The following is a 17,539-nucleotide window of genomic DNA, read 5'->3' on the forward strand; positions in this document are numbered from 1 at the left end:
GAAAAGCCAATTTGAGTTTTTCTTCTCTAATAAAAAGCAACAAAATTTATTTAAAATTTGGAAAAAGAAAAAGAAAAAGATAGAAGAAGAGAAAATTTATCAAATTGGATGGTTTAGAAAGCACGTAGTCTTTTTTATAGCGCATGTTTTTTTCACTTGCTCGTGAAATATTTAAAAGATGTAAAATAGAAAAGTAAAAATCATTTTAAAAATTATAAGAAGATTCAATATTTTTTATATAAAATACAAGGAAAAAAAATTATGCATTTAGTCGAATATTAAATATTGCAAGCTTAAATATGATTTCAAAATTTATGTTAATATAGAATAAAAAAAATTGAATGGTTGTTTTTTATACTTGAAAATTAGAGGCGAAGCTAAGAATTGTAAGGAGGTAAATTAGTAAAAAATATATTAAAAATAAAGTAAATAAATATTTTAGAGAGTAAGTTAGTTGAAAGGAACACTTCAATCCGCTAGGTTCAAACTTCCAAGTACCAACTATTATATAAAAATCTAAAAATTTCCAATAAATTCTTTTAAGGAATCATATGTCTTTTTTAGAACAATATTTTTGACATTAAATCTGAACTTAATTTTAAATTCAATAATAACTAAATTATTTAAACACAAATGGAAATTCATACGAAAGAAAATAATAATATTATACGATTTTGAATAAAATTTGTATCCTAATAAATAAAATTAAATGATACAAATGAACTCAATCATACATTAAAAAAATGTCAATTACAGAACTTGACATTAATTTGTCACTATCAGAAAGGATCAGTATCCACTCTTACGAAGTTTGTCCATATCCGTTGTTATTATTTTTATAAATTATTAAAAAATATATATAAGGTTGAGATGGAAGATGGGTGAGCTCCGCATGCCATGGAATTTGAGTTGTCTCCTTGGCCTTGTCAAATTTCCACTAGGGCCACTACCGCATATCTTCTAGAAAAGTGTTATTGTCACTAAGAGCAAGTAGACAAGGAAGATTTTTGTTTTTAACAACAATTTCTTAATTCCAAATTGAACATTACATCATTGTATCTGTTTCTTTTTTAATTTCATTAGAAAATTTGATTTATCGAAATAATATTGCATGCTATATAATAGAGGGATAGCTCTCCTTGTAACTCATCAAATTCATTGATTTGATTTTCTGGGGTATTTTTATAAGTTTTTTTTTTTTATTTTTATAGATTTAACCATAATTATAATGTCATTTTTTTTAGTGAAATTTATTGATTTCTTTTCGAATATGTTATTACACAAAAAATTATACAAATCAAACTAGATTTTAATTATCTAATATCACATTTCAATTCGGGTTTATATTGACTCTTTTGTGGATCAAATTTGAAAATATTATTCATTCAAATTGATATATCATATGTGTAATATAATTAGAGAATGACTTACCTACGATCCTATTTACAGACGAAATTTAATGAAAATTATTTTTCACCCTATCCATTGAAGGCGAGCAAATGATCGGTTTGGTTTCCACAGTCAAAAAATTCAAACATAAATTTTTGACAACAAATCGAATCGAACTAAAATTGGCAACTAAATTGAAATGATTCGAATGAACCAGTTGAATCAACTAGTTTTTGTTGGTTTTCATCCTGTCAATAAAGCCCAATCGATGAATTTTTATGTAACAGACTCGAACTAAACAATAAATTTAATTTAAACCGAGTAAACCGACAAATCAAACCTCCCTAAAATAATTAATCGAACCGAACAGACATGGATCGATTCAGTAGGTGATTTTGCACACCCTTATCATCCATTGCTATAACTAATGGAGAAAAATAAGGATAATAAATATTTACCACACGTGATTTACCTCTTAGTATATCAATTCAATGTAAGTATGGCTTAGTTTTAGTTCAGTGGTTTAAAAATATATATCCGTTCGATATAAACTGAAGATAACAACATTATTTCGCAAAAGAAGAGGAGATTTATTGTGAAGTTGAAACAAAGGTTTCCTGTGAATCAAAAAGACTCGAAGATTTCATGCGTTTTGTGCAAAGCAATAGTAGTTATCTAAGTTATTTTATAGCGTGAAATATTAGGCAAGCTTAGTGATACAGAAAACTACTTTCCTTTAATAGTGTATTCTAATCTCCTACATAAATTTGATGCAGTCATGGGTATTATTCTTATAATGTTGGTCCTACAGTAATAATTGTATACAATATTAATTTGCTGTAGACAAGATCACATGTTACCCTAATAAAAAAACAAGAGATCAGTGTGCTTAAACCAGTTGTATGTTGTTTTTTTATTTATAGTTTTCGACCTTTCACTGTAATAAAGAGATTTGGTTGCATTTGAATAAATAGGTGAATGAACTAACCAGTTGGGTGGCATAAAATACAACCAATCTACTTTTTCTCTTTTTGTTTCTCTCAATTTTTGTCTGACTCAATTACTTCGTTCGATGAAATTAAATAGAATATTATTTCAATCTATTGAATTTTTCAATGAATTAAAAGAATCTAATAAAAATAGAGAAATGATTAATATTGATTGGATATAGAAATTATCACGCTCGGAGTGTTGCTCTTTATATGGAATGCAATACTCGAGGCCAACATAGTCGGACTCCACTGAAATTTTACTTTTTCAAATCGCTTTTTTCTAAGTAAAATTTCAGCAATTAGATGCATAATTAATAACAAGGAGGACAAGTCCTGAGTATTGAGTCCCTTTAAACATTTAAGAGGGAGCACTTTATCCCATTTTTATAGGTCTGCTCGACGCGAATCCAGATGAATCCAGACAGTGGATATAGAACAACGTACGGTTAAAAAAATAAAAAATAAAAACAGGGGAGGAAATCGAACCTAAAGTCCCAATACAACAAGCATTATTTGCAATTTTTAAATTCACAGCGTTGTATCTATGGAATAATAATTTAAACAATAAGGTGTCCCATGAGCAAATCAAAGAGTTATTCTCTAACAAAATAGACTTTTCAACAAAACAATCAAAATAATGTTCGATTTTTTCCACAATCAATGTCACTGTCATAGAAGGGGTAGAAAAAATAATTAATTAATTAAAATAATTGCAAGAGGTTATAATGTTCTAGAACATTGAGCTTGACTTGGCATATTATATTGAAGTAAGGTAAGAATGATCACACATTGGATGTTATGTGGACCAGTGACCATGCATGTGGCCTCTCTCACTTGATCTTATCTCTACTACTTGTCGTTCCTGTAGTTGCCAGTTGAGGGATTCATTTTGGTAATTCATTTTTCTTGTGATTGATGAATTTATTAATATCTATCTTCCAGAAGCTATGTTCTATCTCTATTGGACTTATTTGTTTGTTGCTTTGTCTACTAGGCCTACCATATGATGGAGGCTGTGGAAGATGTTAAAATATTTTAATGTGTAGTAATAAATATTTTTTATTTCAGAAGTGGTTCTGTTCTTTAAATATTTTTAGTATGTAAAAGAAATTATATGACAATATTAAAAAATTGTTTCCTCGTGAACCAAAGATTTAAAATATAAATCACATAATACTACTATTCATTAACGTTCGATTCCCGCAATTTCATGTAATTTGATTAATTGAGACATAAATTATTATTATTTTTTCATACTTTTTACTTTTAATTGTCTAATTATTTATTTGATATCAGTAAATCACATAATATACCCAATTATTTTATCTCTTTTGTACGATATTATGTACGTGGTGAATAACCAAATTCTAATTTAAATGAAATTTTTAGGATAAATTAATTGTAATACCCCGAATTTTTATTTTCAAAACCTTCGAATTTTTTTTAAATCAAAAATCGCAAATTTTGGCCGTGTGGGCTGTAAATGTAAAACAGGCTCAATTCGAGCCCAAATTTTCAAATTGGGCCCAAGCCCAAAAATCGAAAACCACAAGAATAATTCAAAAACCAATTGAAAAACTTTAAAATCGAGCAAAAATCGAGCCGAATCATTAAATTAGACCAAACCGGTTCGAATCGAACCGGAATGGTCTAGAAGCCCCAAGATTTTTTTTCTTTTTTCTTTTTTTCTTTTTCTTTTTCTTTTTCTTTTACTTTTCTTTTTCCCTTCTTCTTCCTTGCGCTAGCACCAAGCGCGCGACCTCCTCTCCCCCTTTCCTCCTCCGTTTCCGGCCACCTGAGCCGACCGAACCTCCATCGTGCCACCATCGAACGGCAGCGACCTCACTGCCTCTCCTCTTCCCGTTTTTCTGCGGCGCAGCGACCTCACTGCCTCTCCTCCTCTCGTTTCTGTCCGACCACCAGAACCAGCGCCACCTCGCCGTCGCGTCACCGCCGCAGATGCTCAAGCCTCCTTCTCCTCCTCTCTGGCGAGCGCAACGATGGCAGAAGTCGCAGTTCTGCTCCACCGCCAGATCGCGTCTCCTGCTCGATTTCCAGCGACCTCATCGTTTTTTTCGGCGATCCACGTTAGCAAGGTGAGTCCCAAAATGCCTTCTCGTTATCTTTAGATAAATAATTAATGGACAAATTGAATTTGAATGAGCCACTTGAGATGATTGAAGATTTAGGTTTTGTCAATTGATAAAATTTGGGGTTTTAGTAATTAATTGCCATATTTTGTAGATATTGATCTCAAAATCGAACTTACAGGAAGCATTCTTTATTTTCAGTATACTGTTATTTGATCTCAGGCCTGCTGGCCGTCGGGCCACCGTGGCTTGTGGCGACGGTTGATGTTTCCGGTAACCGGAAAGTGCTAAATAGGCAGAATTTTGCACTCAACCAGTAGAGTATGACTATAATGTTAGATTTGTAATCTGACATTGATTGATATTCAAACTATTGTTTGACTTGAATTTATAATTAGGCTTAGAAAGTATAAGACTGCAGAAAATTTGTTAATTAAGGATATTAGCTACATAATTACATGAATAATACCTAAGAATGAATTAGTTATACAAAAGTAATGTTTAAGATAGGAATCTATCTCCTTGTGGATCTGTTAGTTATTAAGCTTCAATATATTAGTTAATAGTAATCTTTAGTAATCAAAGCTGAAGTAATGCTTAATTCTATTAGAAAATGGCTTAAGTCAATTTGATCTGGTTCTGAATTTATTTGTGATTATTTTCTTGTTTGAATTTTATAGCTTTATATGGATTTTTAATGTTTTCTAAGCATGAAAATTGACATGAATTGGGATAAGAGGGGTTTTAATTTTATGTTGAAAATAGGAGTGATCGAATAGGCCTAGTTAAAATTATTATGATTCTTGTTAGAGAACCTTGATAGGTAAATACATTTAATTCTGAACTCATGAATGCGAAACATTCAGAATGATTATTATGAATCCAAACGCGAAAGATAAACTGAAACATTTGAAATAGTAGGTTTAATTCTCGCTAGGAATAGTTAATCGATATATTTTAAGCTGTAAGTTAAATCTGTTAGTATATGTATTCTTTAGATTTTAATTTAATAAAAGCATTTGTTCGTATTGGCTAATATAAAATTTAACAAAGGTATAAATATGTGGCTATTATCTTTAAGCAAGAATGAAGAAATGAAAGATTGATAAAGAGTACTATAATAGTTAGACACTACGAAACTATCAAGTGAAAGTAATTGAAATTAACTTAATGATATTGTTGTTATGGAAGGAGGATGGGATTTTAAATTGATTGATTGCCCGACGGATGGGCTGTGTGCATTGATTGATAAAGATATAATGATATTGTGATATGTGAGCAGGTAGATAGTTCAATTTTTAGGGGAGGTGCTGTCGAAATTTTGATAAAAATTAGACTAAATTTTTATTTAACAACATAATTAATAAGTTTATTTAGATTAGTTCTATAATTTGGTATATAATAAATACAGTGCTCTGATTATTTACTATCTTTATTATTCATTTAATTATTTACATATTTATTTATTTATTTTCATTATTATTGTTAATATTGTTATTTATTTTATTATTGTTGATTATTGTTAATACTATTTATTTATTTATTTGCATTGATTTTGGATGTTTAATTGTGCATTGCATTATGATGTTTAATTGATTAATATGCTTGCATTTAATTGCAATACTTGATTAATTGTGTTGTGATATTGCTGTGTTTTGTTTGTGTGGAATTGGGATGAAGTGGGTCACCATGGGTTTGTGAGACCGTTACCGTTATATGGATCCAATATGATTACCGTTAGCCGGGTAAATGGGAGATCGGCGCCCCCGTGTGCACCTACCGTTACTGTTACCGTTAACCACGGGTTGGCTTCTCGTCGTTGCGCACCGGACAGTCTAGATTTGATCGCAGCCCGCAGGGTGGCCTCCTGTTGTGAGCGCTTGATGATCTAGATTGGATGGAGACCACCGGGTTGCCTCCTGTTGGTATGAAAAAGAAAAGAGAGGATAGAAAAACAATGAGAGGGCTGGTCAAGTGAGGATTAGACCGGTCGGCCAGTATGGGGGATCGGCTCCCTGGTGCACATGTGAGAGGATGAGCCATGTGGGAGGACGGCTCATCGGGGGTTCGGTGACTCCACTGACTAATTTCCACGTGATGTGATTATATGAAGATGTTAATGATTGTGAGTGCTGGTGATGTGCCATTGTGTGACTGGCTGCGTGAGCATAAAACTAGTCGGATGACTAGATTGATATGTTTACACATTTGTGTGACTGTGTGTGTTGTGCAATAATTATTACTCCTTAGAAAATTCACATGTCTTGTTTAATTTTTCAAGAAGTAAGTTTCTCTTTAATTCGAGTTAGGTTACGTTTCTTTGACGCAGGGCACTAAAGAAATTTTCCCTAGTTCCATAATTATTTTACTATGTAACTGTATGTATAAAAGGCTATGTATATCAAACAATTAGTGACTCTGCAGTTGTAGAATTTACTTACATTTAGTCGTGTATTATCATAGACGAGATGATTTTGTGAGCCCATATTAGAAACGTGATGTATTGTAAATTGGGCCTGAACTGTGGAATTTTGTAAAAGATAAATTTGGGCCGAGATGTAATAAAATCTTGAGGTTTGTTTTTTTTTGTAATATGGGCTGAATATTTGAAATTTATATTGAGATAGCAAATTTTAGTGTTTCAGGCTTACTACGGGCCTCGGGAGCCTTAAGCTTACCTGGGCCCTAGTGCCGGTCCGGCCCATGGAAACGGGTCGTGACATTAATGCAATTTAAGAGAAATGAATGAAATGACATCAATTTAAATCCTAGATTTTTTTAATCTTTTTTCTTAAATTTAATAAATTCAGAATGAGATCAGTTCAAAAGCACTTTTTTTTTTTTTTTTTTTTTAGTATTATAACAGATAGAATTTCATTTGTAGTCATAAGGATGCTCAATAGCAGAAATAATATTATTAGTTAGAAATAATATTGTTGGTTACGCTACAGGAGTAGCCCTCTTATTACTTCAATAAATTGATTAATAGCTGTTAAGACAGTAAAATATTTCTATTTTTAAGCAAACAATGGTTAGCCCCAATCTAATAATTGGAGATTTGAACTTATTTCCATAGCTTGTAATTTTTATCCTGTATGAACAGGATTAGTGTTCTAGATTGTAATCACATAAACTACTTCGATCAAAATTCATAATTAATTTCCTTCAATGTTCAATTAAAGGGCATGTTTAAAGATTAAACTATCTTAAATCTCAAAGGGTATGTTTTCACTTTTAAAATTTAAAGAGTGTGAAGTAAGGCCAAGTGTAAAGATTATGTGTAGAATAATAAGGCAACTCTTTTTTTTTTTTAATTTTTTTTTTAGTAAGAATACTCTTTTTATCAACAACAAAACAATTTCCGTGTGAAAATTATTTTTTTAAGTTTTAAAAATGCAGAATTTTAAAAAATTAAAATTAATAATGCATAAATTTATCTTGTTTTTGGAAATGAAAGAGCGAATTTAAATATTTGCCAAATTAAAATTAAATAAAAATATTAAAAGGAGCAAATAAGAGCATCATCACAAACAATAATCGAAACCATTCATGATATAATTAGATTTTCTACTTCATGTATATTTTTTTGGTATTTTCGCCGTAAAATATCGCCGATCAGAGAGCGACGGCGATTTAGACAGAGCATGTATCGTCCCAATTACATATGTATTCTTTTCTCTATTCTAAGTATTCTTGGATAAAACCACCACTAGCCGGTGATGCTCCGTCGTTTAAATTAAATTAGACAGAGCATCAAAGCAAAGCATGAAGCTCGTAAAAAGCGGATTCAAGTTCAACGTCTCCGGTGGGGCAAGTTAGCACTTCTTCTAATATAGACAGTTCAAATCCCCAATATTTACAACTTGCCGATTTGATTACGAAATCGTTCCTGATTAGTTCAATTCAGTAAAATAGCAAGATGAGTTAACTCGCTACCAGCACTGGTCCGTCTCCCAGTTCCGGCCACGATACCCTGAATAATTAGCAGTCAACGGCCGTTTCCTAGTAAAAAGTTTCGTATCATAAACAGCGCGTTTCTCAGGATCCGATAAGGTAGAGTAAGCAGCATGAATCTTCATGAACTCATCCGCTGACGTAGCCTTGCGATCTAAGGCGGCCACATCAGGATGGCATGATCTCGCCAATCGCCGATAAGCCGATTTAATCTCCTGGCTCGTGGCTCCCACGGGAAGCCCTAGAATCTCGTACAGCGATGTGCAGGAAGCCATCCTTTGAAGATTTGGGTAAAGAGTCGAAGACGACGATGAAGAGCGTTGCCTGTAGGCGGTGGCGGTATTAACAATGAACGGTGGCCGGAATTTACTCCGGTGAGGGGAAGCAGTTTGGACTGAGAATTTGGGAACTGGAGAGGTAGAAACAGAAAGCATGGTACAGTTTTGTATTGTATGTAGTGACTTTGAGCGAGGCTTGTAGGGATATTTATAAGGGTATAAAATTAACCAGGGTTAAGTTAAGGAGAGGAAAATTTTTATCTGACGTGGCTTTGAGAGGTGAGATTTGTTTTGTGATTTGGCTGTTTGGGCTGACTCAGAAAAAAAAAATTGACTTATCCCATATTTGGATTTTCATGTTCAGTGTGACGTGTCTCTTTTATCTTATGTGCTTTTAACGTTGGAAGAATTTTGCTCTTGTGAAATTTATACAGAGAGTGATAGTTTTTTGGACCAATATTGTTGATTAATTCAAATAAAATTTTAAAAATAATTTCAATTGCTAAATTAAAAATACAGTTTAATTATTTAACGTAATCTAAAATCTATCTATCACAAATAGGAATGAGGAGTTGTGTTAAAAATATGTCCACTAAATTAATGAATTAATAAAAAATTCTTTAAGAATTTTAACTTTATGGAAAAATTTTTAAGAATTAATAAAAAATACAGTACACAGTGCTGTAAGATTAGCACAAATAAATCTGTTTAGGAGGTATTAATACAACTAGAAAGGAAGCAGTAACCCTTCTAATCCATGAAGGTCAATATGGTTTTGCATTTTAGTTGTTTTTAGGTTAGGAAATTATCGGATGGAATTTTGTGTTACAAAATCAAAATTAGCGAGTTTTACGTTAAAAATTACAATTTTGGGATGAACCTCTAAGTTGAGAAATCATGGATGAAACCAAGTCCATAAATGTGCATACACATATTAATATTGTGTAACTTACTTTAGGAATAATGTAGTATAAAGATAGAGGTGATGAATTTGTGAGCTTGGCCATGTCATGATTCTGAGCAATGTTTTGTCGAATATCACAGTATGATTCACTTATTTCTGTTTTTATTTTTATTCAATACAGATGATTCTTCGGCCAATTTTTCGAGCGTTCGCGTAATTTTAAAGCCTAAAAATCTAATGTATATAAATACTCTTAACATAAATAACGTTATATAGCCATTTATAATTATTAGTTGGGTTAATTTGGAGATTTTGATGAAAAATTTTGAAAAAATAATTAAAAAAATGTGTTGGAATTGGTTGGAACCTCTAGTTCTAACAGGTTGCTAAAATATTCCGTTTCGGCCAATTCTCTGAATTGCCAGTTCATGGTTCTAAAAAATTTAAAAATGGAAAAATCACAACCTCCCGATTACGATTCTGATTCCAACTCTGCATGATTCTGATTCCAATTCCAATCGATTCTAAACTGACGCTTCAAGTTTCAAAAACCGGAACCAACCCTACTACTAGTCAAAATGATTTCATCTAACATTTAATTTTTGATACAAATTAGTTTATTGTTGTGGTGATAGTTTTTAAGTGGACATGATTCGAACTTGAGACATCTCACTCTTTATACAAAAGGTAAAAAGACCAATCAAATCACACTTGATTCGTAGTATTAATATTTTAACGTCGTTTGTTTACGTGGGCAAGTTGGATATACTTTTATTTTTTTTTTTATATTGGATATATAATTACTTTATCTATTATGACCAATGGATCTAAAAGCATCAGTGCATTATTGCTGTAAATTATTTGATATATGTTTATTTATTGTGGACTATTATGAAGAATATTGTATAATTTTCAGAATTTCTTTTATGTGGCCCAAAATTTGTCTTTACCCATTTAGATGGACCCCACAAGGGTCATTGTTGCTTGTTGATTTTGATTTTCCACATACACTATTTATACTTCCACTTCTACTTCTACTTCTACTTCTTCTTCTACTAATTTGTTTCCTTTCTTCTTTCTTATTGGAATATTAAACGCAAAATATTCAAGTTTTCAAAGAAGAAATCTATTAGGGATCCCAATTTCCAAGTCGTTCTGCTATTGGAATTTTGAATGTAGAATTAGTCTTACTCCTGCCTTATTTTTTCCTTTGCTTTTTTTCTGGTCAAAATAAATATGATTTTACAAATTTTAGGTAAATGAAAATGATTTTACATATGAAATTGAACAGTGAATTTAAATTATTATATTTTTTATTTATGATGCTCTTTTTTTAACTAATTAAAATTTATTTTTCATATTAAACATGTGGTTTTTTTTTTACTGTTTTGACACTATTAAGGCACATTCTTCTAGTTTTCCAAGAGATAGAATTTATACTTCTTTTGATAGATTATAAACATTAATAGTATTTTGTTTTCCTTATTTAATTTGATGGGTCCTAAATTGTGTAAATTAATACTCCCTCCATCTCATATATATAGGCTCACTTTCCTTTTTCGTCTGTCCTAAAATGTAATCCTATTTCTTTATTTTAGAACATCAGCTATTATCTAATTTCTTAACATATTCTTATTTAATGTACATCTATCTATATTCTCAATTGATGTCCATCATTTAATATTATAAAAAGATATTTTGGAAAAAAAACTAAACAAAAAATATAATTTAACCATATTAATTAGTTTTTCTGAATCACTGTGAAAGTTAAACTAGGCATGTGTAAATGGGACGGAGGGAGAATATGAGTTCCACTATTTTCAAAAAGTAATTTAGAAGTCTCCAATTTTTATTTATGTAAACTATCGTGTCCTTCTGTCTTAAAAATGAAAATTTTCTACTAAATGACAAGACTAAAATATCATTCTAGATTATCTTTTACAAACTTAGAAAGAAAGGTATTTTAGTCCTTTCACTCGATACGTAACGGAGAAAATTGTAATTTTTGGAAGGATTCACCATTTAATTCATGGAATTAAAAGTAAGGGAATTTAAAATTACTTTTGAAGAATGCATAATATGAAATAGTGTGGCTCATGTATTAATTTAGATAATTTAGATATAATTTAAGGAGTTATTTTTATTTTTCCCTTTTTAGGGTTGGCAGCAGGTTAGATATCCGTTTTAAAGTGCACTTTCAAACTTAAATTTAATTACAGTATAGATTAAATGTCCGAAATCTTTTAGAAATTTACTTTTATTATTTGAATCTATTTTAAATTATATGTTCAAACCTATAAAATACCATTTAAGTTTAAAAATATTTTTTTTTATTTTTTATTTTTTAAAATAAAATATAAGTAAAAATTATAAAATTCTATTTTCACTTAATAAAATATAATATCAATAATAAATATGATTATAATATTAATTATAATTAGAAAGGTATTTTTTTTAAGAAAAATAAATTATTTTAAATATTTTTAGAATATTAATTAAATATGTAATAGATGCCCGAACCCTTAAATTCGAATGTGATTCAAAATTCAATAAAGTTAGTAAAAATACTATTTGAATATCTTCTGAAACCGTTTATTCACTATACAAATCCATCAAATTCAGGTTAGATCAGTTAATATATCCCAAAAACGGGTGAAATTGCCATCGATACCCCCTTTCCATAATTCACAAACAAGAAAGAACTTAAAAGTTAAGATTAAACTTTAGATATTATTTTTCAATGATGGATAATTAAAAAAAAAAAATCTCTAGTAGTCATTGCTTTTATCATATGCATATCAATTACTAATTTTCTTTTTGATTGGATGAGATGTCTATGCTTTTTCCTACAAAAGAAATTTAAATAATAGAAGTGTGTCCATATTCTTTCTTTATGAGCAATTAACAAGATATGTATTATATATAAATACTCCCAAAAGAAATTAAATAATTGTTTTATTGTGACGGCTTCGCACTATAAATAAAGGTTACATAGGGGCAGTTCTGAGGCCATAAGATATTTGAAATCCTGTCTCCATGAATTTTTTATTATTATAAATTTGAAAATATCTTAGCCAAGATTAAATTATTCTTAATGGAAAGTACGAAAATTCAAAATCGCAATTAATTATCAAATTAATAATTATATAAATAATACATTAAGTCAATATAAGACAGTGCATCTTAAAAAATTATCTTTAAAAAATATTTAGTATGCATGTCATGTAAATTGACTTGAAAATACTAATATTTTTTGTGAGAAAAAATCAAATTAAATAATTTCATTAAGAGCGAACTATATATAAATATGGAGTACATATCAATATATTTCTATATTTGTGTATATAAAATCTAATAATAAACTATTTATCCAAAAAATAAAAAATACAATCTTGATTTAAAGTATTTGATTGAGTTGACAGAGCATAATATTTGTGTCATAGGTGATTACTTGCTCTACTTAGTGGCTATTCATGGTTGTTCGACTCTATTGTCTTTTTAGAAGTTTGATTGATTATATTCAAATTTCTTCCTTCTATTAGAGAGGAGATCTGCACTTTTTTTTCTGCATAACTGTCAAAATAACAAAATACCCTAAACATAATGACCATAATAGACAAAAATAACTTAGGACTAAATCTGAGAATAAAACCCCAAATTATAGATAACAATAAATCATAATATTTAAGCAACAATAATTCAGATCTATATCAAAACATACAAATTTAAGGTTTATTTAAAAAAAATAAAAAAAAGGAAAGTAGTGAGCATCGTGGCCACCCATGGAAGAAGAAAGAGAAGTTTTTAAATTTTGGGAGAAAGAGAGACACGGCTTATTAGAAAATACTAATAATTATAAGTATCAAGATGGGATATTCATGAAAAATTGTTTTCCTAATGTGATAATAATGTGATGGTGTTTGGCTAATGAGATTGATATTCATAAAATAATTCATATATATTTTGATTTTGGTTACTTTGGTTTTCTTTTAAAATATAATTCATTACTAATAATATTAAGAATCAGGAATATTCATATAGATCAGACATATTATTAGTAGCTAACAAAGTTCACTGATCTTTTAACAGACCAAAAGAATTCATAATTTTTAGAACAATAAAATTAAAATTAAAGAATATAATATTCGATATTTGATTTTGGTAATCTTCAATGGATTGAAGTGTTTTAATTCACACACATGCGCTTTCATAGGATAGGGGAAAACAAAAAAGGGAATCCAAAACTTTCTTTCTATAACTTGTAGTATGAATGAGGAAAAAAATTCGATAATTCATAGAATGAAACAATACAAAATAAATACCAAATTGTCTAATAGTTGCAAAAAAATTGAACTTCAATCACAAAAATAAGTAAATGACCTAAGGGATGGACACTATATCAAAAAATGGTATGAGATAAAAAGAGAAAATTGGATATATATTCGATCACAATAGTTTTTTTTTTACGGTAAAGAGATTCGAACTTAAATCTATAATTATTAAATAATTGTAAAAACAACGAAATTCATCACAAACTAAGTAAATGACCTAACTAATTAAATGAGCTAACTAACCTAACTAATTTCACTTGCAAGTTAATTGAATGCAAATTTATATGTGATTCATTATTAATTTACCTTTTTATTATGAAGGACAAATTAATTTTAAATGTAAGTGAAAAATTATTTCATTTTGAAATGATTATTTATCAAAACAAAATTTGGTCTAATCGTTCAAATTTGTATCGACTTCCCAAACTAGCTAAATTTATTTTTATTACCATTAAATAAATAATTTGATTATTATATGTTCAAGTTTATTCTAAACCAATTATTAAACCAGTGAAAACAGAGTTCATTGGATTGGAAGAGTCATCTGGTTCAATATGGTTAAACTGAATTTTTATATATAATATTTTTAATATATTTTTTAAATAAAATAAAAAAATATTGGATTTATAACCACTAAATAATTTTTACAAATGATAAAATGTAAATTTAATATTAAATAAAAAATAAATTAATTACCATAAAATACAATATTATGCACTACCAATCAACTTTGCTGATTGAGTTTCTGTCTTGTGGTGTATTTGATTTTCATACTACGTAAAATGTTAAAGATAAATTTTAAATTTTTGATTTTTAATCCTTCGATACAGGTATGCTAGCTCGATTAATCTAGATTTGCGTTAGCACCTTACAAAAAAAAAAAGGAGCAAAATGGTCTTATCCAAATATTTAAAGAGTGTTCATAATTAAGAATCAAACTTCAGACTTCTAATCCAAAACGAAGGAATCCTAATCATCTTATTGTATCTCATTCTAAAGTTTCTTCAATAATTTTATGGGCTGATGCTTGTGTTGTCCTTTTCAAAAAAAAAAAAAAAAAAAAATCAAACGATAACATTTGAGCCCTTAATAAATAATAAATATCATTTTTTTTTTAAATGGACAATTGGTCTAAAATAATTTTCTCGTCGCTATCAAATTCACTAGAGAAAAAGACAATAGTTGAGTCACATGGAACATTGATCCTTATAATTACTTATATCCTAACACGTGTCGCATTTCCATTTGGCATTTCAATTCTTTATATAAGTAAATTTTATCTTGAGAACCGTCCTTGCATCATTATAATGTGTTATGATTTTGTCCTGAGAAAATTAACTATATTGCAACTTTTGTCGCCAATTCTTATCTTATTACCGTCAATTCTTTTATAATCATATATATCTCACTCATCAAGTCCACCAATAAACTTCTATTTTAATTAATATTGGTATTTTATATTTTTAAAAAAAAACCAACGGCATTAGTTCGAGTAGAAAGTACTCAAATTATCAAAATAAAAGATTAAATAATCTATTTTTGTAAATTAAGATAATCCTTCCGCTGTATTTTTCTGATGCGGCATGAATATGATTAAACTTGGTGCAATAAACATAATATCACTATGGGTCTGTACGATAAAATTAACTATTTTGTTAATTGTTAATTATTTTAACATTTAATTATTTGAATAACTTTTTATATGACACTAAAAATTAAATATTATAGGCATGGGAAGAGCTCCATTAGAGTTCAAGAGGCCGTACTCCTCCCCCAAAAAAAATTAAAAAAAAAGTTTTTTTTATAAAAATTATATTTTAATCCTTCAAGATTTAGAAAAGTTACATATGGCTCCCATAAAAGTTTTAAAAAATTTCACTTGGCTCCTCTAAAATAATTGTACTAGGTCCACCCTTGGTTATAAAAGTTACTTTTTATAAAATGCTACCTTAACCTGTAAAAGTTAATTTAAAAGTTATACTATAAAACACTGCAAAAATAATGTTTAGCATTTTGATTGATCAATACGTTAAAATCTAGTTAAAAAGTTGTCGCCGAATACAGCATATGGATAAGATCATTTTAGTTTTCTTTCAACCAATTTACATGGAATCACCATTTCACTTATAAAATTTTTCCTCGGACATTCAGATCAGTTTGACAATTAAGAGGATGCTCAAATTTTCTCCATGTTTAGCTTTAATAATCAAATAAATGGTGACATCTAAAAAGTTTAATAATGCAAAAGAGAAACAGAAAGATAAGAACAGACTTATAATTAAGTCATATTGGAGCCTTAGTCAGCCTTTATCCATCTTCTTCTCTCTCTTCTTATCTTCTAGACACTTATCATAGCTACACGTAAGTAAAACATACATGTGCTAATTGAGTAAGTTGGAAATTTTTCATTCAAAAAAAAAAAAAAAGCTGGAAATTTATATTAAATTTTAAAATTTCCGTAAGAAAATTCTAAGTTTAAATATTGATTGGTGTAGGGACTTATATTAAGCATCCCTGGAAAAAAAATTTTTTTAGAAACCTTTTTTTTTTTTTTTAAATTTACTTTGAAAATACTTTTCAAATAATTTCATTTTCTACCATTTGTTTGTAAAATTGAAAATGAATTAAAAATATTAAAATTTTTAGCTTATACAACAATCAAAATATTTGTAATTATAGAAATTTTGTTTTTTTAAAAATTTCTTATTAAATATGAAAAATAATAAATTATAATAGTCGTTGGTGACTGGTGATGGCCGGAGACGAAAACGATTGGTGGTGGCTACCCATAAGCAGTAAATTAATAAGTGTGTGTATACAAGATTATAAAATTTTCATATTTTGAAAAATGAAAAGTCATTTTTCTTAAAAAATTTTAAGGTGTGTTTATTTATAGAAAATAGTTTTATGTTTTTAATTTTCTGCTTTCCTTAAAAACAGTTTTCTTGGACAATAAAAACTAGAAAACAGAAAATGGAAAGAATATTCCTCACGTGGCAAAGTTGTAAGAACACCCCACCAATCCAACACCAAAATCCACATCTCGATTGATTAATTTGGAATAAAGAAGGAGAGCGTGATTAACATCTTCTATATCATTATTGCATAAGGGGAAATTTAAAGTCATTTCCTCTTAAATAAACGAAACTGCAAGGAATTTAACCTAAAAAACATTTCCAAAAAAGGAAACTTTTGCAGGTATTAAATCAGACCAAAGACAATTCAAGTTAGACAAAACCTGAGCTTCGCCCGCTAAAATTTTTTCTAAAGCATTATCGAGAATTTTTATTGGAAAAGTAGCTCTTTTATCAAAAGTCCAAACTAGGCTGCCCTCAAAAAGATGATTCAAAGAGATGGGATCCAATAAATTTTTATCTGTTTCCACATCTGATCCTCGAAACTTCTTAATTCTCTTCTCCAATTTAGAGTCCAATTCCATTTTCCTTCTACAAAAAAACCACACTCCTTCACATAAGCTCTTTTGTTGGCCAAGTGTCAGGCCAAAATCCGATTTGAGAGTCAGTTTCGACTATCCAATGGAGAAAAGTTTTTCCTGCAGGTTTCACTCTCATTCGAATTAATTAGTGTTTCATCTCTATAT

At 29.2% G+C, this 17,539-nt stretch overlaps 1 protein-coding gene across 1 annotated transcript; it reads right to left on the reverse strand.

Annotated features, from left to right (window-relative positions):
* Nucleotides 1-8,005: 8,005 nt before the first annotated feature.
* On the reverse strand, nt 8,006-8,878 carry LOC149496652 (chaperone protein dnaJ 11, chloroplastic-like). The gene has a single exon (XM_089720038.1). The coding sequence runs from the start codon at nt 8,857-8,859 to the stop codon at nt 8,404-8,406; it is 456 nt and encodes a 151-aa protein (XP_089576164.1). The 5' UTR covers nt 8,860-8,878; the 3' UTR covers nt 8,006-8,403.
* Nucleotides 8,879-17,539: the final 8,661 nt, after the last annotated feature.

The sequence above is a fragment of the Jatropha curcas genome, chromosome 4 (genome assembly GCF_041381405.1).
Source record: "Jatropha curcas cultivar XTBG-Jc1 chromosome 4, XTBG_Jcur_1.0, whole genome shotgun sequence".
In the NCBI taxonomy this organism is placed as follows: domain Eukaryota; kingdom Viridiplantae; phylum Streptophyta; class Magnoliopsida; order Malpighiales; family Euphorbiaceae; genus Jatropha; species Jatropha curcas.